The sequence below is a fragment of the Rattus rattus genome, chromosome 9 (assembly GCF_011064425.1).
Source record: "Rattus rattus isolate New Zealand chromosome 9, Rrattus_CSIRO_v1, whole genome shotgun sequence".
Lineage (NCBI taxonomy): Eukaryota > Metazoa > Chordata > Mammalia > Rodentia > Muridae > Rattus > Rattus rattus.
Window position 1 is genome coordinate 39,543,523 of NC_046162.1, and position 25,254 is coordinate 39,568,776.

At 41.0% G+C, this 25,254-nt stretch overlaps 2 protein-coding genes across 2 annotated transcripts; both read left to right on the forward strand.

The window, feature by feature from the left end:
* Nucleotides 1–12,681: 12,681 nt before the first annotated feature.
* Nucleotides 12,682–13,644, forward strand: LOC116909492 (olfactory receptor 2T29-like). Its single transcript, XM_032913090.1, has one exon. The coding sequence runs from the start codon at nucleotides 12,697–12,699 to the stop codon at nucleotides 13,642–13,644; it is 948 nt and encodes a 315-aa protein (XP_032768981.1). The 5' UTR covers nucleotides 12,682–12,696.
* Nucleotides 13,645–21,713: 8,069 nt separating this feature from the next.
* LOC116909477 (olfactory receptor 2T29-like) lies at nucleotides 21,714–22,670 on the forward strand. The gene has a single exon (XM_032913071.1). It carries the CDS (start codon nucleotides 21,714–21,716, stop codon nucleotides 22,668–22,670), a length of 957 nt encoding a protein of 318 aa, XP_032768962.1.
* The last annotated feature ends 2,584 nt before the right edge of the window (nucleotides 22,671–25,254 follow it).

Genomic DNA, 25,254 nt, shown 5'->3' on the forward strand with positions numbered 1-25,254 from the left:
ATCCTGAGGCTGCAGGACAGACTGCCACTTCTGCACACCTCAGCCCTCATCCCTGGTACAAGGGGAAACTGCACAGTGCCTCTGGACAGAGGGATATAGGAACAGACAGTCACCAGTAACCATGGTTCTGGTCTGCGCCCAGGACTGAATTTATCCAGCAAAACAGCTCCCTGCACCCAAATCCCATGGGGGGAGAGCTGGAAACTCAGAAGTGTGGATACTCCTGAGAAGTCAGAGGAGAATACCCTCTGCCCACAGTCCAAACCCAAGAGGAAATCACATAGTGCCAACTGTGCCCACTGGGTGCAAGAACCTACACAAGAAATCAGGGGCAGGACTCTTTCATTCCTGCCCACACCTAGAGCTGGAAGACAGTCTTCAGGAGCACACACACAGCTGAGAGCAGAGCACTTGTTCTCAGGAAAGGCTGAAAGAAAACAGGAAAATAGTTCTACAGGAGTACTTTCACAGAGGCCTACAGCAGGGCCAAGTCATTCCCAGAAACAGCAAGACAAGCAAACACCAGAGAAAACCCAATGGCTAGAGGAAAGCACAGGTACCTAATCAACAGAAACCAAGATTACTTGGCATCATCAGAGCCCAGTACTCCCACCAAAGAAAATACTGAATATCCAAACAGGCCAGACAAGCAAGATTTAGATTTGAAATCATATTTTTTGATAATGATGGAGGACTTTAAGAAAGACATAAAGAACTCCCTTAGAGAAATGCAGGAAAACACAAGTAAACAAGTAGAAGCCCTTAGAGAAGAAACACAAAAATCACCGAAAGAATTACAGGAAAACACAACCAAACAGGTGGAGGAATTGAAAATGGAAATAGAAACAATAAAGAAAGTACAAAGGGAGACAACCCTGGATATAGAAAACCAAAGGAAGAGACAAGAAGCCATAGATACAAGCATCACCAACAGAATACAAGAGATAGATGAGAGAATCTCAGGGGCAGAAGATACCATAGAAAACATTGACACAACTATCAAAAGAAAATGTAAAACGCAAAAAGCTCCTAGGACAAAACATACAGGAAATCCAGGACACAAAGAGAAGATCAAACCTAAGGATAATAGGTATAGAAGAAAGTGAAGACTGCCAGCTCAAAGGACCAGTAAATACATTCAACAAAATTATAGAAGAAAACTTCCCTAACCAAAAGAAAGAGATGCCCATAAACAAACAAGAAGCCTACAGAACTCCAAATAGATTGGACCAGAAGAGAAATTCCTCTCGTCACATAATAGTTAAAACACCAAATGCACAAAACAAAGAAAGTATATTAAAAGCAGTAAAGGAAAAAGGTCAAGTGACATACAAAGGCAGACCAATAAGAATTACATCAGACTTCTTATCAGAGACTATGAAAGCCAGAAGATCCTGGACAGATATCATACAGACCCTAAGAGAACACAAACTGCAGCCCAAGTTACTGTATCCAGCACAACTTTCAATTAACATAGATGGAGAAACCAAGATATTCCATGACAAAACCAAATTTATGCAATATCTTTCTACAAATCCAGCCCTACAAAGGATAATAGATGGAAAACTCCAACTCAAGGAGAGACACTACACCATACAAAAAGCAAGAATATAATTTCTTTGCAATGAAACCAAAAGAGAGACAAGCAAACATAATTCCACCTCTAACAACGAAAATAACAGGAAGCGACAATCACTATTCCTAACTATCTCTCAACATCAACAGACTCAATTCCCCAATAAAAAGACATAGACTAACAGACTGGATACAAAAAGAGGACCCAGCATTTTGCTGCATGCAGGAAACACACCTCAGAGACAAAGACAGACACTACCTCAGAATAAATGGCTGGGAAAAATTTTCCAAGCAAATGGCCCAAAGAAACAAGCTGGAGTTGCCATTTTAATATCAAATAAAATTGACTTTCAACCAAGAGTCATTAAAAAAGATAAGGAAGGACACTTCATATTCATCAAAGGAAAAATCCACCAAGATGAACTCTCAATCCTAAATATCTATGCTCCAAATGCAAGGGTACCTACATTCATAAAAGAAACCTTACTTAAACACAAAGTACACATTGCACCTCACACAATGAAAGTAGGAGATTTCAACCCCTCACTCTCATCACTGGAAAGATCATGGAAACAGAAATTAAACAGAGACATAGAGAAACTAACAGAAGTTATGAACAAATTGTATTTAACAGATATTTACAGAATATTCCATCCTTAAAAAAAGGATATACCTTCTTCTCAGCACCTCATGGAACCTTCTCCAAAATTGACCATATAATCAGTCACAAAACAGGCCTCAACAGATACAGGAAGATAGAAATAATCCCGTGCATCCTATCAGATCAGCACAAACTAAGACTGGTCTTTAATAACAACAATAATGACAGAAAGCCCACATATACATGGAAGTTGAACAATGCTCTACTCAATGAAAACTTGGACAAGGAAGAAATAAAAAAAGAAATTAAAGACTTAGAATTTAATGAAAATGAAGAAACAACATTCCCAAACTTACGGGACACAATGAAAGTGGTACTAGGAGGAAAACTCAAAGCTCTGAGTGCCTGCAAAAAGAGACAGGAGAGAGCATATGTCAGCAGCTTGACAGAACACCTTAAAGATCTAGAGGGAAAAAAAAGAAATAAATAAACCCAAGAGGAGTAGAAGGCAAGATAATCAAACACAGAGCTGAAATCAACCAAGTAGAAACAAAAAGGACTATACAAAGAATCAAAAAAAGAAAAAAAAGCAGGAGCTGGTTCTTTGAGAAAATCAACAAGATAGATAAACCCTTAGCCAGACTAACCAGAGGACACAGAGAGTGTATCCAAATTAAGAAAATCAGAAATGAAAAGAGAGACATAACAACAGTATCAGGGACCCGACAAAAAGCGTGGCATGCCCTTCTGGTTGCTACCCTCACGGACAGCTGAAATCCACCCCCGAGGAGTGACTTCAGGCCAGAGACCAGAGGTAAGACCAACTTTTCTGCTCCAAGTGACCTGCCTGTTGGACTCAGGACACACAAAGGCCAAATTCCTCTGTGACTGGACACTTATAGTTTCTAGCTGGAGCCTGAACCTCACTGATCCCAGCCCACAGCTCCCTGTTCCAAACCGCATAGGAGAGAGAGCTCATCGCCAGACAGGTTGGCACCCCTGAAACTGCAGGGCAGGAGAGACCTCCAGTACTACCCACCCTTGCCCACATCCCTGGCCCAAGAAGAAATTGCATAGGGCCTCTGGGAACAGGAAGATAGGGGTACTCAAGCTGCAGGTGCCCTGGGGTCCAGATTGCACCCAGATCTGAAGGGACCCATTCAAACAGCTCCCTGCACCAAAATCCCGGGGGAGGGAGAGCTAGACCTTCAGAGGGGCAGACATGCCTGGGAAGCCAGAGGAGACTACTCTCTGCCCGCATGTCTGATTCTAGAGACCCTAGAAAAGACGAGGCAGGCCCTTCTGGTTTCTGCCCTCATGGAGAGTTGAAACCCAGCACCAAGGAGCGACTTCAGTCCCGAGAGTAGAGGTAGGACCAACTTTTCTGCTCCAAGTGACCTGCATGGTGGACTCAGGACACACACCCACAGGAACAGCTGAAGGTCAGTAGACAGCCTGAAAGCAGAACACTCTGTTCCCATAACTGGCTGAAAGAAAACAGGAAAACAAGTCTACACAGCACTCCTGACACACAGTCTAGCCACTGTCAGAAATAGCAGAACAAGGTAACACCAGAGAGAACCTGATGGCGAGAGGCAAGTGCAGGATCCAAAGCAACAGAAACCAAGACTACATGGCAACATCGGAGCCCAATTCTCCCACCAAAGCAAACACTGAATATCCAAACACATCAGAAAAGCAAGATCTTGATTTTAAATAACATTTGATCATGATGATGGAGGACTTCAAGAAAGACATAAAGAACTCCCTTACAGAAATGCAGGAAAACACAAATAAACAAGTAGAAGCCTATAGAGAGGAATCACAGAAGTCCCTGAAAGAATTACAGGAAAACACAATCAAACAGGTGAAGGAATTAAAAATGAAAATAGAAGCAATAATGAAAGCACAAAGGGAAACAACCCTGGATATAGAAAACCAAAGGAAGAGACAAGGAGCCATAGATACAAGCATCACCAACAAATACAAGAGATAGAAGAGAGAATATCAGGACCAGGGGATTCCACACAAATCATCGACAAAACTGTCAAAGATAATGGAAAATGGAAAAAGCTACTGGCCCAAAACATACAGGAAATCCAGGACACAATGAGAAGATCACAGCTAAGGATAACAGATATAGAAGAGAGTGAAGACTACCAGCTCAAAGGACCAGTAAATATCTTCAACAAAATCATAGAAGAAAACTTCCCTAACCTAAAGAAAGAGATGCCCATAAACATACAAGAAGCCTACAGAACTCCAAATAGATTGGACCAGAAAAGAAACTCCTCTCGTCACATAATAGTTAAAACACCAAATGCACAAAACAAAAAAAGAATATTAAAAGCAGTAAGGGAAAAAGGTCAAGAAATGTATGAAGACAGAACTACTAGAATTACACCAGACTTCTCACCAGAGACTATGGAAGCCAGAAGATCCTGGACAGATGTCATACAGACCATAAGAGAACACAAATGCCAGCCCAGGTTACTGTATCCAGCAAAACTCTCAATTAACATAGATGGAGAAACCAAGATATTCCAAGAAAAAACCCAATTTACACAATATCTTTCTACAAATCCAGCCATACAAAGGATAATAAATGGTAAAGCCCAACACAAGAAGGCAAGCTACACACTAGAAAAAGCAAGAAACTAATCATTTTGCAACAAAACAAAGAGAAGACAAGCACACAAACATAATCTCATATGCAAATACAAATATAGCAGGAAGCAACAATCACTATTCCTTAATACCTCTCAACAACAAAGGCCTCAATTCCCTCAAAAAAAAAGACACAGATTAACAAATGGGATATGCAATGAGGACACAGTATTTTGCTACCTACAGAAAACACACCTTAGAGACAAAGACTGACACTACCTCAGAGTAATAGGCTGGAAAACAACTTTCCAAGCAAATGGTCTGAAGAAGCAAACTGGAGTAGCCATTCTAATATCAAATAAAATCGATTTTCAACCAAAAGTCTTCAAAAAAGATCCGGAAGGACACTCAAGTTCGTCAAAGGAAAAATCCACCAAGATGAACTCACAGTCCTAAATATCTATGCTCCAAATACAAGGGCACCTACATACATAAAAGAAACCTTACTAAAGCTCAAAGACACATTGCACCTCACACAATAATAGTAGGAGATTTCAAAACCCCACTCTCATCAATGGAGGGATCATGGAAACAAATTAAACAGAGACATAGACAGACTAAGAGAAGTCATGAACCAAATGGACTTAACAGATATTTATAGAATATTCTATCCTAAAACAAAACGATATACCTTCTTCTCACCACCTCATGGTTCTTTCTCCAAAATTGACAATATAATCGGTCATAAAACAGGCCTCAACAATTGTATCAACAGATACAGAAAGATAGAAATAATCCCATGCATCCTATCAGACCACCACAGTCTAAAGCTGGTCTTCAATAACAATAAGGAAAGAACGCCCACATATACATGGAAGTTGAACAATGCTCTACTCAATGATAACATGGTCAAGGAAAAAATAAAGAAAGAAATTAAAGACTTTGTAGAATTTAATGAAAATAAAGGTACAACATACCGAAACTTATGGGGCACAATAAAAGCTGTGCTAAGAGGAAAACTCATAGCGCTGAGTGCCTGCAGAAAGAAACAGGAGAAAGCATGTATCAGCAGCTTGACAGCACACCTAAAAGCTCTAGAACAAAAAAAAGCAAATACACACAGAAGGAGTAGAAGGCAGGAAAAAATCAAACTCAGAGCTGAAATCAACCAAGTAGAAACAAAAAGGAATACACAAAGAATCAACAGAACCAAAAATTGGTTCTTTGAGAAAATCAATAAAATAGATAAAGCGTTAGCCAGAGTAACCAGAGGACAAAGAGAGTTTGTCCAAATTAACAAATTTAGAAATGAAAAGGAAGACATAACAACAGAATCAGAGGAAATTAAAAAAATCATCAGATCCTACTACAAAAGCCTATATTCAACAAAACTTGAAAATCTGTAGGAAATGGGCAATTTCCTAGACAAATCACAGGTATGAAGTTAAATCAGGAACAGATAAACCATTTAAACAACCCCATAACTCCTAATGAAATAGAGCCTATATTCAACAAAACTTGAAAATCTGGAGGAAATGGACAATTTCCTACACAGACACTAGGTACCGAAGTTAAATCAGGAACAAATAAATCATTTAAACAACCCCATAACTCCTAAAGAAATAGAAGCAGTCATTAAAAGTCTCCCAACCAAAAAGAGCTGATGTCCAGATGTGTTCAGTGCAGAATTCTATCAGACCTTCATAGAAGACCTCATACCAATACTATCCAAACTATTCCACAAAATTGAAACAGATGGAACGCTATCGAATTCCTTCTATGAAGCCACAATTACTCTTATACCTAAAACACAAAGACTCAACAAAGAAAGAGAACTTCAGACCAATTTCTCTTATGAATATCGACACAAAAATACTCAATAAAATTCTTGCAAACTGAATCCAAGAGCACATCAAAACAATAATCCATCATGATCAAGTAGGCTTCATCCCAAGTATACAGGGATGGTTTAATATATGGAAAACCATCAACGTAATCCACTATATAAGCAAACTGAAAGAAAAAAACCACATGATCATTTCATTAGATGCTGAGAAAGCATGTGAAAAAATTAAACACCCCGTCATGATAAAAGTCCTGGAAAGAACAGGAATTCAAGGCCATACCTAAACATAGTAAAAGTCATATACAGCAAATCAGTAGCTGATATTAAACCAAATGGAGAGAAACTTGAAGCAATCCCACTAAAATCAGGGACCAGACAAGGCTGCCCACTCTCTCCCTACTTATTCAATATAGTTTTCAAAGTCCTAGCCAGAGCAATCAGACAACAAAAGGAGATCAAGGGGATAAAGATTGGAAAGGAAGAAGTCAAAATATCACTATTTGCATATGATATAATAGTATATTTGAGTGATCCCAAAAGTTCCACCAGAGAACTACTAAACCTGATAAAGACCTTCAGCAAAGTGGCTGGGTATAATATTAACTCAAATAAATCAGTTGCCTTCCTCTACACAAAAGAGAAACAAGCTGAGAAAGAAATTAGGAAAATGACACCCTTTATAATAGTCCCAAATAATATAAAATACCTCGGTGTGATTTTAACCAAGTAAGTGAAAGTCCTATATGATAAGAACTTCAAGCCTCTGAATAAAGAAATTGAAGAAGATCTCAGAAGATGGAAAGATCTCCCATGCTCCTGGATTAGCAGGATTAATATAGTAAAAATGGCCATTTCACCAAAAGCAATCTACAGATTCAATGCAATCCCCATCAAAAGTCCAATCCAATTCTTCATAGAATTAGACAGAACAATTTACAGATTCATCTGGAATAACAAAAAACCCAGGATAGCTAAGACTATCCTCAACAATAAAAGGACTTCAGGGGGAATCACTATCCCTGAACTCAAGCAGTATTACAAAGCAATAGTGATTTTAAAAAAACTGTATAGTATTGGTACAGAGACAGACAGATAGACCAGTGAAATAGAACTAAAGACCCAGAAATGAATCCACACACCTATGGTCACTTGATTTTTGACAAAGGAGCCAAAACCATCCAATGGAAAAAAGATAGAGGTTGAACGAAATCTCACCATATGAATGTGCACCATAAATATTGAGCACAATATTTCAATATAGCTTAATAAACAATTAGGTTTGCAAAAAAGATATTTATCAACCCTACATCCAACAGTAGACTAATAATCAAAATATATAAAGAACTCAAAAGATTGGACACCAACAAACCAAATAACTCAATTTAAAAATGGGGTAGAGATGTAGGACACACTGACAGAGTCACCAAATGTGTATAGCACTGCTGAGGAGGAAGCATGTTCAAACCCTGAGAATCTCAGAGATCTGAGACGGCAGGAATAGAGCTGCTCCCTTCCTGCCTCTATGCCCGCTGTGGACAACATAATCATGACCTTTAAGCAAGGACCATGGGCAGTCAGACACTCAGAAGGGGAAATAAAATAGACATTTTATGGATGTGGATAGATGAAGAAAACAGTGGGAGAGGGGGGAACGGTGATGGCTATCAGGTGTGGGGAAGAGGGGCAAGCAATGGCTGGGAGAAAGAACAGAAATTGATGGGGGCATCTCTGGGACTGAGACCTGGGACAGGTAAGATGCCACAGAGTTTAAGGGGGTGACCCTAGCTGAGCCTCCTAGTAGCTAGAAATATGATGACTGAAGGGGACACCTCCTGAAGTAAGGTGGGACTTCCAGTAGAAGGAGAGGGACAACAACTCACCCACAAAACTCTCAACCCAAAATTTGTCCTGTCCACAAGATGCACAAGATTAAAGATGGAGCATAGATGGAGGGAATGTCCAACCCACGACTGGCCCAAGTAGAGAGAGTCAACCCCTGACACTATTGGTGATATTCTGCTATGTTTGCAGTCAGGAGGCTAGCATAACTGGATCCTGAGAGGCTTCCCTCAGCAGTTGATGGAAGTAGATACAGAGACCCACAGCCAAACATGAGGCAGAACTTGGGTAGTATTGTGAACGAGTAGGGGGATAGTGTCATGCTAGCTGGATGGGTCAAGAACATGACAAGAAGACCTACAGGGTCAAATAACCTGGACCCATGAGGACTTACAGAGATTGAACCACCAACCAAAGAGCATGCAGGAGCTAGACCTAGGCCTCATACATTTTTAGCAGATTTTCAGCTTGGTGTTCATGTGGGTCCCCTAACAAGTGGAGTAGAGGCTGTCTCTGACTCTGTTGTCTACTATTGAATCCCCTTCCCCAATTATACTACCTTTTCTGACCTTAGTGGGAGAAGATGTGCCTAGTTCTGTTCTGATTTGATGCCCCAAGGTGGAACGGTGCCCAAGGTGGGATTTCTCATATCTGAGGAGAAGAGGGGATAATGGGGAGATGGACTTGTGATGGTGGGACAGGGAAGAGAGGAGAGGGGTTTCTGTGATCATGTTAAGTGAGTAAATAGATAATATTAATGAAAAAATGAGTCAGGATTTACAAAATAGCAGCTGAACCCCTAGTTTCTGAGTTCACACATAAGAAAAATGTCACAAAAACTACTGGAATTTATAGAACACATGGTGGGGGAGGGAGAGAGAGAAAAGGAGGAAGAGGAGGAGAGAATTCTGTACAATGAACAATAACCCAGACATATAATAACTGACATACAATCATCATGTTGCACCTAATATTTACTTATGATTACAATATTCCAAGTTATTGTTAATACTCACTATGATTTTTCACTTCAGCAAAACTAAAGAGTAAAACTCAGCCTATAGCATGGGATTCTGTTAGCATCCCTGACTCTCTTGCTTTCATTCTTATTTAAAGTCCCTCAGGGGAATTAAGAAAAGCTTTATCTAGAAATGTGCAGAGTCTAGCCAGGGATGACGTCACGTGGCTGCTGTTCCTTGTGCACTTAACCAGCTGCCTTACCTCGGTCCATACAGCTCAGGATACATCTGTAGCTGCAGCTGGTGGTGAGTAGACCTGGCAGGAGAGTCTGCATGGCACAGGATGGTCACTAGACAGTCTGTTCATTCTTCAGAGAACCTTTTTTCTTTATTCTTTACTGTCTTACTCATTATAAGGAGGAAAGGTATTCGGCTTCTTCCTGTTCCTCCTCTTCTTCTTCCTTCTCCCCCTCCACCTTCTCCTCTTTCTTTGTTTGGTGAGCCCTGGCTGTCCAGTAACTCACTCTGTAGACCAGGCTGACCTAAAACTCTGATCTACATATGCCTCTCCATCCCAGGGCTGGGATTAAAGCTGCACACTACCACACCCAGCTTCTTCCTAAGGATTCCATTCAGTACTTCCTTACCGATAACTTTTCAATGATATGAATGAAGCAATTGTAATCCACACACAGACACACAAGCACACCTGCACACATACACTGAGACACACACAGACAGACACAGACATTCACACACACATACACACACCACACACACACACATACACACACCACACACACATACACATACACATACACATACACATACAGACATACACACACATACATACACACAAACACACACACACTGACAGATGCCCACAAGACATGCCTTGACTATGTTGTTGATCCCCCTGCCTCAGACTCCTAAATGCTAGGACTGTTGTAGTCATCTGGCAACACAGCCACCCTTCTGTATTTTTAATTACTCATAGGACAAGGCATTTGTTATCAAAACTGTCTTTGGGCGATCTATTTAATTTCAAGTGTAGGTAATTTTTGACAGTTACAATAATGCAAAAGTAATTGTCTTCATTTTATTCATATTCCGATATGAAGCAGACAGTGGGTAACACAAATTGAAAGTATATGCTCTTGAAGAAGTATTGTTTCCCATAGAACCCGGGTAGGTGCCCAGTCTGTGCCTACTCTCAGGGTAAGCATTCACTCTGTCAGTGGTTGTCTGAAAAGAGGCAGATGTCTGAGATCCTGAGATTCTCACGTATAAAAGAAAAGAGTGTGGTGAGGCCCGTGAAAGCAACAGGGAGGCTTACAGCTTTTGCTTGCCTGGGATGCTGCTCTGCCATTGCTCTGATTTCACTATTAGTAATGCAAAGGGTTAACAATGCACCAAGCTGTTCACATGGCATCAAATGGCACAGCAGTAAGAACCAGACAGCTGATAATCCCTTGCCTTCTCCAGATACCACATTCCTGGTATCACTGCTGCCTGGGGACACTGATGCCAGTGGACACAATTTACCACAGGTCAGTGACCCTCAAAACACACCTCCTGCCCCTCACCTGCCTCCTGACCTCCACTCACCCTACAGACAGTGTTCAGGGCCTCTCAGAGTCTGTGCCTCGCTCCTCAGTCTTTGATAACTGTCAAAACTACAAACTGGGTCAGCAGAAAAACATAAACTGAACATTAAAAGGTTTAAACTTTTAATAGATCTAAGTTTCCTTTCATGAACACTTCTTTTTAAAATGGAAATGTATCTTGTTACTTCCTATCTCTCACTCTATCTTCTGTCTCTATCTCTGTCCATCTCTTCCCATAGGTCTCAAATCTGCCTGGCATTTATATGAGGCATCAAGAACCTCTCTGTGTTCTCCATATCAGCAGCAGCTTGGGCAGAACGAGGCACTTTAAAGGCTTCAGGAACAGGTTTGCTTTTGTCCCTTTGTTATATAAAATGTTCCAGAGACTTGTGCTTTTTATCTCATGGCCCCTCTCTTGTAATTATTGCTAACATCTCAGCAAGAGACTTAATTTTCTTCCTATTGCTTAGGGAAATCAAAATTATGTTACTAGTTTAGAAATTTAAAAAACAAATTTAAATCTCTCTTTAAGAAGTGCATGTGGAAGAGGCATTTCTGAGCCTGGTCCAGAAGGCTGGATACACGGTGTCTGATGCTGTTTCTCACTGTGTTGCAGCTGTTGAACCTTCAAGCTTAGTTTACATTCTTGTACTATTGTCCCAGCATGGGTGGACACTGACATTGTTCAGTGCAATCAAGGTTAATGTGTCCCTGGGTTTCTCTCAGCATCTAACACAGAGGCAGGGTGAGTGTGGGGTGAAGGAATGGTGAACTGCTCTCAGGAACATCCTAGAGCTCTGTTCTCTGTCCTCAGACTCCATGAGAAAGTAAGTGGCTGACAGACCACAAAGATTTTGCTGCCACACCCTGGCCTGGCAACCAGCAGTGACTGCTAAAGCCTCAGTCTCCTGATGAAGCTTAGAGCAAATGGACAGCCTGTGAGGATATGAACTAGGAGACGCAGAGACCAGAAGAGGTGGGACTTCTAATTAACTGTGTCTAATTAGTGTTGGATGAGAAACACATTACGTGTATTATTGTGTCTACAATTTCATATGAATACATTTATATGAATGTACATTTAAAGATCATTTATTTATCAAAACAAAGTTACAGGACAGTTTGAATTCAATTTGAAATGGGCTGTATACAGCACTCAATAAGGTCTTGTACCATATTATTTTAAAACCACGTTCTTCAATGCATGCTAAACTGGAGAGCGTGTCCCATATTGTGTTAATCTTAGAAGCAGTTCTGCAATGCTTCTGAAGAATAACTTGTGTGTTAATGTTCTGAAGAATATGTGTGCTTATTTCCTTGTTTTCATTTCACTTTCATTGTGTTTTGTTTGCTTTCACTATTTTTGTTAGTAATGAAAAATCATTATGTAAATTTGAAGAACTTATTGGTAGAGAACCTGTATGTCATCAGCAAAGATCATGGCCATGAACTGTGTCAGCTCTACTCTGAGTGATGACACTGTACCCATACCTGGGAATTCTTACTTTGTCAAGTTCCTTAAATTACAGGTTCATTATCACTGTCAGATGTAGAGGACAGTAGACTTTTTAACATAATAGATTTGTGCACTCATCAATAGGCAGTCACTGACCTCAAAGCTTCTTGGTTGCCTAGGAGACACTCGGGGACATTACTAACTGGATGAACAACTACACTGGACAATTTTCAGATTTCATCCTGCTTGGATTCTTCAGTCAATACAAATACCCTACCCTGCTTGCTGGGGTCATATTTGTGGTTTTCCTGATGGCCTTGTCTGGGAACGCCCTCCTGATCCTGCTGATCCTCTTTGACACCCAACTCCACACACCCATGTACTTTTTTATCAGCCAGCTGTCTCTCATGGACATGATGTACATTTCTGTCACTGTGCCCAAGATGCTCATGGACCAGGTGCTGGGGAACCACAGGATCTCAGGTGCTGCCTGTGGGATGCAGATGTTCTTGTACCTGTCACTGGGAGGGTCAGAATTTTTGCTTCTAGCTGCCATGTCTTATGACCGTTATGTGGCCATCTGCCATCCACTCCGGTATCCTGTCCTCATGAACCACAGGGTGTGTCTCCTCCTGTTGTCTGTCTGTTGGTTCCTGGGATCCTTAGATGGCTTCATGCTCACCCCTGTCACCATGACCTTCCCATTTTGTGGATCTCGGGAGATCCATCACTTCTTCTGTGAGGTTCCTGCTGTGACAAAGCTCTCCTGTTCAGACACCTGGCTCTATGAGACCCTCATGTATGTGTGCTGTGTGCTCATGATTCTCATCCCTGTGACAGTCATTTCAGGATCTTACTCATCCATCCTCCTCACTGTTCTCAGGATGAACTCAGCAGAGGGCAGGAAGAAGGCCCTTGCCACCTGCTCCTCCCACATGACTGTGGTCATTCTCTTCTATGGTGCTGCTGTCTATACCTACATGCTCCCTACTTCGTTCCACACCCCTGAGAAGGACATGGTGGTGTCTGTGTTTTACACCATACTCACACCTCTGTTGAACCCATTAATCTATAGTTTTAGGAATAAGAATGTCACTGAGGCTATGAAGAAACTGCTGGGTGTCAGCACTCTCTTCCAGGAAATTGTAAAGTAATCTGGAATGCATATTCCTTTTCCTTGTCTCTATGCATCTGTTGATCCAGTCTTTGTGTTGAAGTTACTCCTGATCCATTAGGCCTCATTTCATATTCATCCCTTTTTATAGAACTCTTTCTCTATTCTAAAATTTTCTTCATTAATTTACTTCTTGTGCATTCATACTCTTAATATGTATTCTGTAAATGTTACATTTTATGAAGTTGGTGATGGCTACTTAATTTTTCGTGTCAATAATCTTATCATTCAAAAGTCATGTCATACTGCCTGTGACTGTGCAACTGGTAAAACATAGAGCATGGAAAGAAAATTGGCTAACAAAGTTAACAAGTGATGAGTTGACATAATAGGCATATTGAAATAATTCTGTGTCCTTTATTGATAATTTATGTAAATTTGAAATTTGATGAAAATAAAGAGCAAAATAGAGTTTTCTCTCTTCAGCTCCTGTGGTGTGCTGTAGTAAAAAAATAAGGTTAAAAGAATTTAAATCTGGATAGTTCAAGTTTCCCTGAGCATTTTAAATTGTCAGTGTCGCTGTGTTTGCATTTAAATGAATCCCTCAAAATCCAATAGACCTCTCACTTCAAAGAAAATTAGGAATCACTTTTTTTTTTGAGCCACAAGTGAGTGTCCATTTTTGATATTTGCTCTCTATCAGATGTAGACTTAGTGAAAACCTTTTCCCATTGCAAAGCCTACTGTTTTGTCCTATTGGTGATGGCCTTGCCTTATAGAAGCTTTTCAGTTTCATGAGGTCCCATTTATAGATTGATGATTTAAGTGTGTATACTATCTATGTTCTGTTTATGACGTTGTCTCCTGTGCAAATGGGTGCAAGGCTATCCCCACTTTCTATCGGGTTTCTATCAGGTTCAATGTATCTAGTTTTATGTTGAGGTTTTTGATCCACTTGGACTTTAGTTTTGTGCAGGTTGATAAATGTTGATCTATTGGGGTTTTCTGCTTACAAACACCAAGTTAGACCAGCACTATGTGTTAAAGATGTGTCTTTCTGGCTTCTTTATTAAAACTCAGTGGTCCATAGGTGTGTGAATTTCTATCTGGGTTACCAACACCTGGTGGATTTGGTGACTACAGCTCTGTAGTACAGCTTCACATCAGGGATGGTGATTCCTGCAGAAGTTCTTATCTTGTACAGGATGGTAGTAGCTGTCCTGTGGTGCTTGTTTGTTTTTGTCATTGTTGCTTCTTTCCATTTGAAGTTGAGTGCTGTCGTTTCCTGGCCCACAAAACTTATGTTGCTGTCTTCGTGGATATCACTTTGGATCTTTTCACTGCTTCTGACAGTACGGCTACTTTCCCTAGGCTGATCTTACTTGTCCAAGATGGTGGACCAGGGAGATGGTTCCACCTTCCTGCATCTTCTCCAATCTCTTTCTTCAAAGGGTTGAAGTTTTTGTCACAAGTCTTTCACTTGCTTGATCAGCGTTACCCCAAAGATACTTTATATCATTTGTGGCCATTGTGAAAGGTGTTGTTTCCCTGCTTCCATTCTCAGCCCTTTCTATGTTTATATATGGGAGGGTTACTGATTTTTGATAGTTGATTATTTATCCAGCCACTTTGCTAAAGGGGTTTATTGGTTGTAGGAGTTCTCTTGTAGAAATTTTGGGGTCGCTTATGTATACTATCACATCGTCTGCAAATAGTAATACTTTGACTTCTTCCTTTCCAATTTGTATCCTCTTAATCTCCTTCAACTGTCTTATTGTCTTAAGCACTGTGTTGAATATATATGGAGAGAGTAGGCAGCCTTGCTTTGTTCCTGATTTTAGTGGCATTATTTTGAGTTTATCTCCATTTAATTTGGTGATAGCTACAGGCTTGCTGTAAATGGCCTTTATTGTGTTGAAGTATGTCCCTTGAATCCCTAATCTCCATCATATTTATGTCATGAGAGGGTGTTGGATTTGTCAAAAGCTCTTTTAGCACCTAGTAAGATGGTCATGTGTGTTTTATTCTTTCAGATTGTTTATTTCATGAGTTATATTTAACTAATTTTCTAATGTTGAACCATCCTGATATTTCTGGGATGAAATCTACTTGGTCGTGATAGATGATGTTTTTATTGTGTTCTGGGATTTGGTTTGCAAACATTTTATTGACTATTTTAAATTTATGTTCCTAAGGAAAATTGATTAGTAATTCTCTTATTCTGTTGAATATTTGTATGGCTTGAGCATCAGGTTGATTGTGGCCTCATAAATTTTGTTTGGTATAGTCTCTTGGCTGGTATCTCTGGTTTCATACAGACTGGATACCTCTGTCCAGGCACTTCTGATTTTGAGAGTCTTCATTGAGAAGTCGAGTGTAACTCTAATAGGACTTCCTTTATATGTCACTTGGACTTTTTCTCTTGCAGCTTTTAATATTGTCTCTTCGTTCTGTCTATTTGGTGTTTTGATTATTATGTGGCAGGTAGACTTCCTTTCCTGAACCAATAAATCTCTTACTATTCTGTAAGTTTCCTGTACCTTTATAGGCATTTCCTTCTTTAGGTTAGGAAAATTTTCTTCTATGACTTTGTCAAAAATATATTCTGGGCCTTTAAATTGAAATTATTCTCCTATTTCTATCCCTTAGAAATAGGTTTGGCTTTTCCTGAATGTTTGTGTCAGGAATTTTTAGATTTAATATATTCTGTCACCAATGTATCAAATTTTTCTATCATATCTTCAACAGCTGAGATTCTGCCTTGCATCCCCTGTTTTCTGTGGGTGATGCCTGCATCTGTAAGCAGTTCCTGTTTGCTTACCTAGATCTTTTATTTCCACAAATCCCTCTGTGTTTTCTTTATTGCTTCAAGTTCCTTTTTCCAGTCTTGAGCAGTTTTAGTCATATCCTTCAACTGTTTTGTTTGTTTCCTTGACTGTCTAGACTTTTCCAGTTCCCTCTTTAAGGACCTATATGATCTACCTAAAGTTTGTTTTAAGGTATTTTTCTTGGCCTTCACTTGTGTTGAAATAATCAGGCCTGCTATAATAGTATGCTTGGGCTCCGGTGGTGACATATTACCTTCGCTATGGTTGGTTCTGTTCTTGTGCTGGCATGTAGGCATCTACATTTGGGGAGATTACACTTTGAGGTACAGATTTCTGTGTTTGTCTTTATTAGATGTGTACTTTGTTTCTTGGTCTCTGTTTCCGCTCTGGTCTTCTGGCCATTGTTGCCTATGGTTGAACAGGGTCTATCTACCCAAGATGAGCTGGATTTCTGTTGGTGGCCAGGTTTGAATCTGGTAAAGCAGGATCAATAAATGGGCATACATTTTGTCCTTTCAATTTTACACTAAGCTTTTGTGATGGTTTAAATGTGTGAGGCCCAGAGGGTGGCACACTTAGGAGTTGTGGCCTTGTTGGATTTGGTGTGGCCTTGTTGGAGGAAGTACATCATTGTGTGTATGAGCTTTAAGACCCTCATCCTAGTTCCTTGCAAGTCAGTCTTCTGTTTGTATTCAGGATAAGATGTAGAACTCCCAGCTCTTCCTATATCATGCCTGCCCAGACACTGCCATGCTACTGCTTTGATGATAGTAGACTAAACTAGCCCCAATTAAATGTGGTCTTTAAAAGAGTTGCCTTGGCCATGGTGTCTGATCATAGCAGTAAAAGCTTGACTAAGACCTTTGAAAAGCCCTATCTTTTAGGTTTGGGCAAGTAATAGCTAAAGCAACCTCACAGACTCGGACATGGACACCCAAAATCCAGGCCAGCACAATCTCCACATTGTGGCTCCTATGGCATTGGCCAGAGTCTCTTGCAAAGCTTTTGAGCTACTCCTGTGTGGGGCAAATAGATTTGTTATTTCCACTAATTACTGGTTCATCCTGTGTATTTGTAGGAGATTGTGCTGTATATGAACTTCTGTTATAGCAATTTCTGTTTTTATCACATTTCTATGACTTGTTCATATTAGAGCTTATCACTATCATTTTTTACATAAAAATGTTTTATTACATTTCTATGACTTGTTCTTATTGGAGCTTATCACTTTATCACTTTTTTACATTTGATTGCTTGATAACACTAAATATTTTCTTCTCCAAAAGAGATCCTCATGAGTCAGTTTCTAGGATGCTACAAAGCCTTCTTATGTCAGACTGGAGAACTTCATGCACAGAATGGGGCAGTCTTGTGACATTGACATGGAATATCATCACCTTGGCAGTTGCATGTACCCTTCACTGAGCATTTGATGCTGCATACTCAGAAACTACTGGTGGTCATTTCCTGAAACAATGCAGGACCTGACACAGCTGAGTCCTGACAATGCCTGGTCAGTTGCCTTAGGTGCTGGACATAGCTTGGAGTTGCACAGTACCTCTGTCAACCACACTTGATGCAGCTGCCCAAGGCCAGCAGCTATAGGGAAGGACCCCATTCCTTTCCCCGTCCCCTGCCAATGTCCACCCAGGAATGCACTTGAATCAAGTGGGTAAGGATTCAAGACACTCTTCCATCTGTAGTCTAAATCCCTGGGCAGAGCTCAGGAGCTGGCCTGTGTGAACACAGGACACTGTGGGACCAGAGGATGGCGTGGGAACAGTGGCATGTTGTTGGAAAGTGATCAGAAACCTTTAGCATTCAGAAAAAGTTCAATACAATTTGGCTGCAGATCAAGAGTGCAGAGTTGGCTCTGTCTTCCACCCTGTGTAGACTAGCTCTGACTGAACAGTGTCCTTCACTGTGTCTGCACAACTGTCTGCAGATTATAGAAGGGTGTGACTTTTTTAGCATGCCGTGCACTGTAAGGGCCAGTGTTTATAGTTTAGCAGATGAACATCAAGCTTTCAAGTCCACACCTATGAAAGATAGTATGTCACAAAGGCAACTGAAAGTTTATATAAATATACAAACAGAGAGTAAGAGGGTGTGGGGAGAGAATTCTGAAGAGTGAACGAAGTCCCAGACATACAGTAACTGATTGGGGCTGATTCTTCTTGAAGATGATGATATTTAGGGTTATTTTTAATACTGGTTATTTTTTAACTATAATAAAACAGAAGGGTAAATCTGGCTTGGCAGAGGTATCTGGTAGCCTCCCTGGTTCTTGCATTCTTCTTTTCGTCCCAGAAGGGAGGTATTAACAAAATCTTTATCTGGGAATGTGCAGTATACACCCAGGGATGACGTCACATGGCTCCTGTTCCTTGTGCACTTAACCAGCTGCTGGACCTTGGTCTTTACGGCTCAGACTACAGCTGCAGATGCATCTGTTGGTGAGTAGACCTGACGAGAGTCTGTACATCACAGGATGGTCACTAGACAGTCTGTTCTTTCTTTACAGAACCTCTTCTATTCTTTATTCTTTACTGTCTTACATATAAGGAGGAAAGAAACTCGGCTTCTTCCTCTTTTATTCCTCTTCTTTTTCCAGTTTCTCATCGTCCTCCTTCTTCCCCTCCACTTCTCCTTCTCTTTCTTTGTTTGGTGAGCCCTGGCTGTCCAGTAACTCACTCTGTAGACCAGGCTGGCCTAAAACTCTGATTTACATATGGCTCTCCATCCCAGGGCTGGGATTAAAGCTGTCCACTACCACAAACAGCTTCTTCCTAAGGATTCTGTTCAGTACTACCTTACTGAGAATTTTTCTATAATAGAAATGAAGCAATTGTACTACACACACACACACACACACACACACACACACACACACACGCACGCACGCACGCACTGACAGATACCCACAAGACATGCCTTGACTATACTTTGTTCCCCCTGCCTTAGACTAACAAATGTTAGACTGTAAGTCATCTGGAAACACAGCCACCCTTCTGCATTTTTAATTACTCCTAGGGCAGGACATTTGTTTTCAAAACTGTCTTTTGGTGGTTTATTTAATTTCAAGCGTAGGTAATTTTTAATGGTTACAATAATGCAAAATTAACTGTCTTCATTTTGTTTACATTCCACAATATGAAGCAGACAGTGGGTAACACAAATTCAAAGTATATGTTCTTGAAGAAGTAATGTTTCCTGTAGAACCTAGACAAGCACCCACTCTGTGCCTACTCACAGGGTAAGTACTCACTCTGTCAGTGGTTGTGGGACATGAGGCAGATACCCGAGACCCTGAGCTTCTCTTTTATAAAAGAGGGGAGTGTGCTGGGTGCAACGGAATCACCAGAGAGGCTCAGGGACACTGCTGGCTTGGGATGCTGCTCTGTCATTGCTCTGCCTTCACTGTTAGCAATGCAAAGGGTTCACATTGCATCAAGCTGTTCACATGGCATCAAATGGCACAGCAGTAAGAACCAGAGAGCTGATAATCCCTTACCTTCTGCAGACCCCATGCTCACTGCTGCCTGGGGACACTAATGCCAGTGGACACCACTTGACACAGGGCACTGACCCTGAAAACACACCTCCTGCGCCTCACCTGCCTCATGACCTCCACTCACCCAGCAGACAGTGTTCAGAGCCTCTCAGAGTCTGTGGCTCCCTCCCCAGTCTTTGTTCACCATCAAAACTACAAACTGGGTCAGCATAAAAACATAAACTGAACATTAAAAGGTTTAAACTTTTAAAAGATCTAAGTTTCTTTTCATGAACACTTCTTTTTAAAATGGAAATCTATCTTGTTACTTCCTATCTCTCACTCTATCTTCTGTCTCTATCTCTGTCCATCTCTTCCCATAGGTCTCAAATCTACCTGGCATTTATATGAGGCACCAAGAACCTCTCTGTGTTCTCCATATCAGCAGCAGCTTGGGCAGAACGAGGCACTTTAAAGGCTTCAGGAACAGGTTTGCTTTTGTCCCTTTGTTATATAAATGTTCCAGAGACTTGTGCTTTTTATCTCACGGCCCGTCTCTTGTAATTATTGCTAACATCTCAGCAAGAGACTTAATTTTCTTCCTATTGCTTAGGGAAATCAAAATTATGTTACTAGTTTAGAAATTAAAAAAAAAACTTTAAAAATCTCTCTTTAAGAAGTGCATGTGGAAGAGGCATTTCTGAGCCTGGTCCAGGAGGCTGGATACATGGTGTCTGATGCTGTTTCTCACTGTGTTGTGGCTATTGAAACCTTCAAGCTTAGTTTACATTCTTGTACTATTGTCCCAGCATGGGTTGGCACTGACATTGTTCAGTGCAACCAAGGTTAATGTGTCCCTGGGTTTCTCTCAGCATCTAACACAGAGGCAGGGTGAGTGTGGGGTGAAGGAATGGTGAACTGCTCTCAGGAACATCCTAGAGCTCTGTTCTCTGCCCTCAGACTCCATAAGAAAGTAAGTGGCTGACAGTCCACGAAGATGTTGCTGCCACACCCTGGCCTGGCTACCAGCAGTGACTGCTAAAGCCTCAGTCTCCTGATGAAGCTTAGAGCAAATGGACAGCCTGTGAGGAGATGAACTAGGAGAAGCAGAGACCACAAGAGGTGGGACTTCCAATTAACTGTGTCTAACCAGTGTTGGATGAGAAACACATTACGTGTATTATTGTGTCTACAATTTCATATGAATACATTTATATGAATGTACATTTAAAGATCATTTATTTATCAAAACAAAGTTACAGGACAGTTTGAATTCAATTTGAAATGGGCTGTATACAGCACTCAATAAGATCTTGTACCATATTAAGACCACGTTCTTCAATGCATGCTAAACTGGAGAGCATGTCCCATATTGTGATAATCTTAGAAGCAGTTCTGCAATGCTTCTGAAGAATAACTTGTGTGTTAATGTTCTGAATAATTAATGTGTTTACTTATTTCCTTGTTTTCAATTCACTTTCATTGTGGTTTGTTGTTTTCACTATATTTGTTAGTAATGAAAAAATCATTATGCAAATTTGAAGACCTTATTCATAAAGAACATATTTGTCATCAGCAAAGATCAGTGTTGTCTCTACTCTGAGTGACGATGTCTCTAGCCACATCTGTGAATTATTGCTTTGTTAAGGCAATATAATTTTTGTCTTAAATTATAGGCAGATTATCATTTTCAAATATAGCAGCCAGGAGACTTTTTAACATAATAGCCTTGTGCACCTATCAATAGTTAGTGAACCTCAAAGCTTCTTGGTTGCCTAGGAGACACCCATGGACATCACCACCTGGATGAACAACTACACTGGACAGTCAGATTTTGATCTGGTGGGACTCTTTAGTCAATCCAAACACCCTTCCCTGCTTGCTGTGCTCATATTTGTGGTTTTCCTGATGGCCTTATCTGGGAATGCCCTCCTGATCCTGTTGATACTCTCTGACACCCAACTCCACACACCCATGTACTTTTTCATCAGCCAGCTGTCCCTCATGGACATGATGTACATTTCTGTCACTGTGCCCAAGATGCTCATGGACCAGGTCCTGGGGAACCACAGGATCTCAGCTGCTGCCTGTGGGATGCAGATGTTCCTCTACCTGACACTTGTGGGGTCAGAATTTTTCCTTCTGGCTGCCATGTCTTATGACCGCTATGTGGCCATCTGCCATCCACTCCGGTATCCTGTCCTCATGAACCACAGGGTGTGTCTCCTCCTGTTGTCTGTCTGTTGGCTCCTGGGATCCTTAGATGGCTTCATGCTCACCCCTGTCACTATGACATTCCCATTTTGTGGATCTCGGGAGATCCAACACTTCTTCTGTGAGGTCCCTGCTGTGACAAAGCTCTCCTGCTCAGACACCTGGCTCTATGAGACCCTCATGTATGTGTGTTGTGTGCTCATGCTTCTCATCCCCGTGACAGTCATTTCAGGCTCCTACTCATCCATCCTCCTCACTGTTCTCAGGATGAACTCAGCGGAGGGCAGGAAGAAGGCTCTTGCTACCTGTTCCTCCCACATGACGGTGGTCATTCTCTTCTATGGTGCTGCTGTCTATACATATATGCTACCTAGCTCATTCCATACCCCTGAGAAGGACATGGTGGTGTCTGTGTTTTACACCATACTCACGCCTCTGTTGAACCCAATAATCTATAGTCTTAGGAATAAGAATGTCACTGAGGCTATAAAGAAATTGTTGGGTGAAAATTCCTCTTTCCAGAAACAATGAAGTAAACAATTAAGAATGTATATTTCTTTTCCTTTTCTCTACACATCTGTTTTTCCCATTCTATACTGAGGTTATTCCTCATCCTTCTTGTTTCATTTCATATTCATTCCTTTTTAGAGAATCATTTGTCGATTCCTAAAATTTCTTCATTAACCTAATTCCCCATTCACAAACTCTATTTGTATTCTCTCTTTGTTACATTTTTTGAAGCTAATAATGGTTATTTTATTTTGTAGTACTATGCATTTTCTTATCACTCCAAATTTATGTCATGAGTAATAAATGATCATAATATGTTCAACTGATAAACATAGAATAAGTTTTTAAAATGTGTTTAGCAATGTTTACAAGAGGCGAATTGAGACATGGCATATCGAATAAATTCTTTGTATTTTATTGATAATTTATGTAAATTTGAAATTAGATTAAAAATAAACGACAAGTTATATTTTTCTCCCTTCAGCTCCTGTATTATGATATAGTAAAAATAATACTTAAAAGAGCCAAAAGTGCATAAATGGTATGTACTTTCTAATTAGTAAATATTAGTCCAAAAAAGTACAGAATACCCAAGATACAGTCTACTGAATTCAAAAAATTCAACAAGCTGTAGGGCCCAAGTGAGGATGCCTAAGTCCCACTTTGGGAGGAAGAAGAAAGTAACCACATGGGGAGTGTTTTGGGAGGGAAAGTGGCAGGGGGGAGGGGAACATGATCTGGTACTGAGGGGGATGTGGGGAGGACTGAAGCAGTGAGTGCCAGCAGAAAGAATGGAAACAGGCAATCTCCAGAGGTAGGGAGTAGAGAGCACCCTCCAGAATGTACCAGAGACCCAAGAGGTGAGAGACCCTCAGGACTCAAAGGGAGGGGCCCTAGATGAAATGCTCTACAGTGGGGAGAGGGAACTTGTAGAATCCACTTTCAGCAGAAAGGCAGGGCATCAAGTGAGGGATGGGGTTGCTATCCAACAGCCAAAACTCTGACCCATAATTTTTTCTGTCTGAAAGAACTGCAGGCCTGGGAATGGAGAAGAGCCTGAGGAAAAGAAGATCCAGTGACAAGTCCAAAGCAGGATCCAGCTCTCAAGCTGAGGCCCCAAGGCCTGACACAATTACTGAGGCTATGGAGCACTCACAAAAAGGGACCTATCATGACTGCCCTCCAAAAGACCCAACAAGAAGCTAAAAGAGTCAGATGAAGATATGCTCACCCAACCATTGAATAGAAGCTGCTGACCCCTTTGGTTGAATTAGGGAAAAGTTAGAAGAAGCTGAGGAGGAGGGCAACCCTGTAGGAAGACCAGAAGTCTCAATTAACCTGGACCCTTGAGACGGCTTAGACACTGGATCACCAACCAGGCAGCGTATACCAGCTGAAATAAGCCCTCCAACACATACTCAGCAGAGGACTGCTGGGTCTGGGTTCAGTCATAGAAGATGCACCTAACCCTCAAGAGACTGGAGGCCCCAGGGAGTTTAGAGTTCAGGTGGGGTGGTGGAATGGGGACATCCTCATAGAGATAGGGGTGTGAGGGATATGGAAAAGTTGGAGGGTGGATGAGGAGAGAAATAAAATCTGGAATGTAAAAAAAAAAGAAAAGAAAAAAGAAATAAAAATACTTTTTGAAAGAAAGAAACTCAAATATGGATAGTTCACATACCTCAGTGGTTTCAAATTGCCCTCATAGCACATAAATGTAACACTCAGAACCAAACACAGTTCTCATTCAAAGGGAAATTGCTTATTATTCTTGAGGCAAACATGAATGACCATGGCCCAGGAACTTGGGCTCAGGTTTCCTACAATGACTTGTTTCAAAGTTTCCTGGGCTGTTACAAAGCACAAACAAGTCATAAATCATAACTCAAGGCATTTTCAACTACACTAGTGGAGATATCAGGATTCGAGTTGTGGCAAAGTGGAAAAAATCTCTGCTGCGGTTCTCAGAGGCTGTCTGGTGACATGGCAAGCTTTTAGAGTCAAGGAAGCTCGAATTCTGACTCAATACACTCCAAAAGTGTCACCTCCTTGTCACAGACATGCTGGCAGAAACCACAGTGAACAATGAATGGCTCCTAAGGACACTGTAGACAGCCCATAGTAAATGGGCTCTGTCACTGTGATGTTCCAAAGCTCCATGTTCACAGGAACTCCAATCAGTTTGCCAAGTGCAGAATCTATAACATGTGTTTGGCATTGTTCTCTGAGAGCCTCAGCAAAGTGTCCCGTGTTTGCCAACTATAAACCTTGGTGCATGAGGAGGCCAAGTATTGTCTTACGACCTGTGGTGAAGAAGCCAATTCGCAGGTGTCTGGATAAGCAGGGCAGCAGTCCTTGAGAGAGGTATCTAGTGCAGCCATTCTGATCTGGGTCTGACTTGATTCCACTCTCTGCATCTGACACTGGGTTTACATGTGACATGTTACAGGAGCGTCATACCTGAAGCTAAATTAGAGAGAAAGCAGTGAAGTTGAAGAAAGCAATAGCAGCAAATGAGAGAAACAGGTTTCTGGATTGACCAGACCTGGAATCCTGGCTCAAGCAGGCCTCCTGCATGTTCCCTCTCTGCTCTTCTACAACCAGG

Excerpts from the sequence above, each read along its gene's own strand:
- LOC116909477 (XM_032913071.1), top strand. The coding sequence starts at position 21,714 with ATGGACATCACCACCTGGATGAACAACTACACTGGACAGTCAGATTTT.
- LOC116909492 (XM_032913090.1), top strand. The coding sequence starts at position 12,697 with ATGAACAACTACACTGGACAATTTTCAGATTTCATCCTGCTTGGATTC.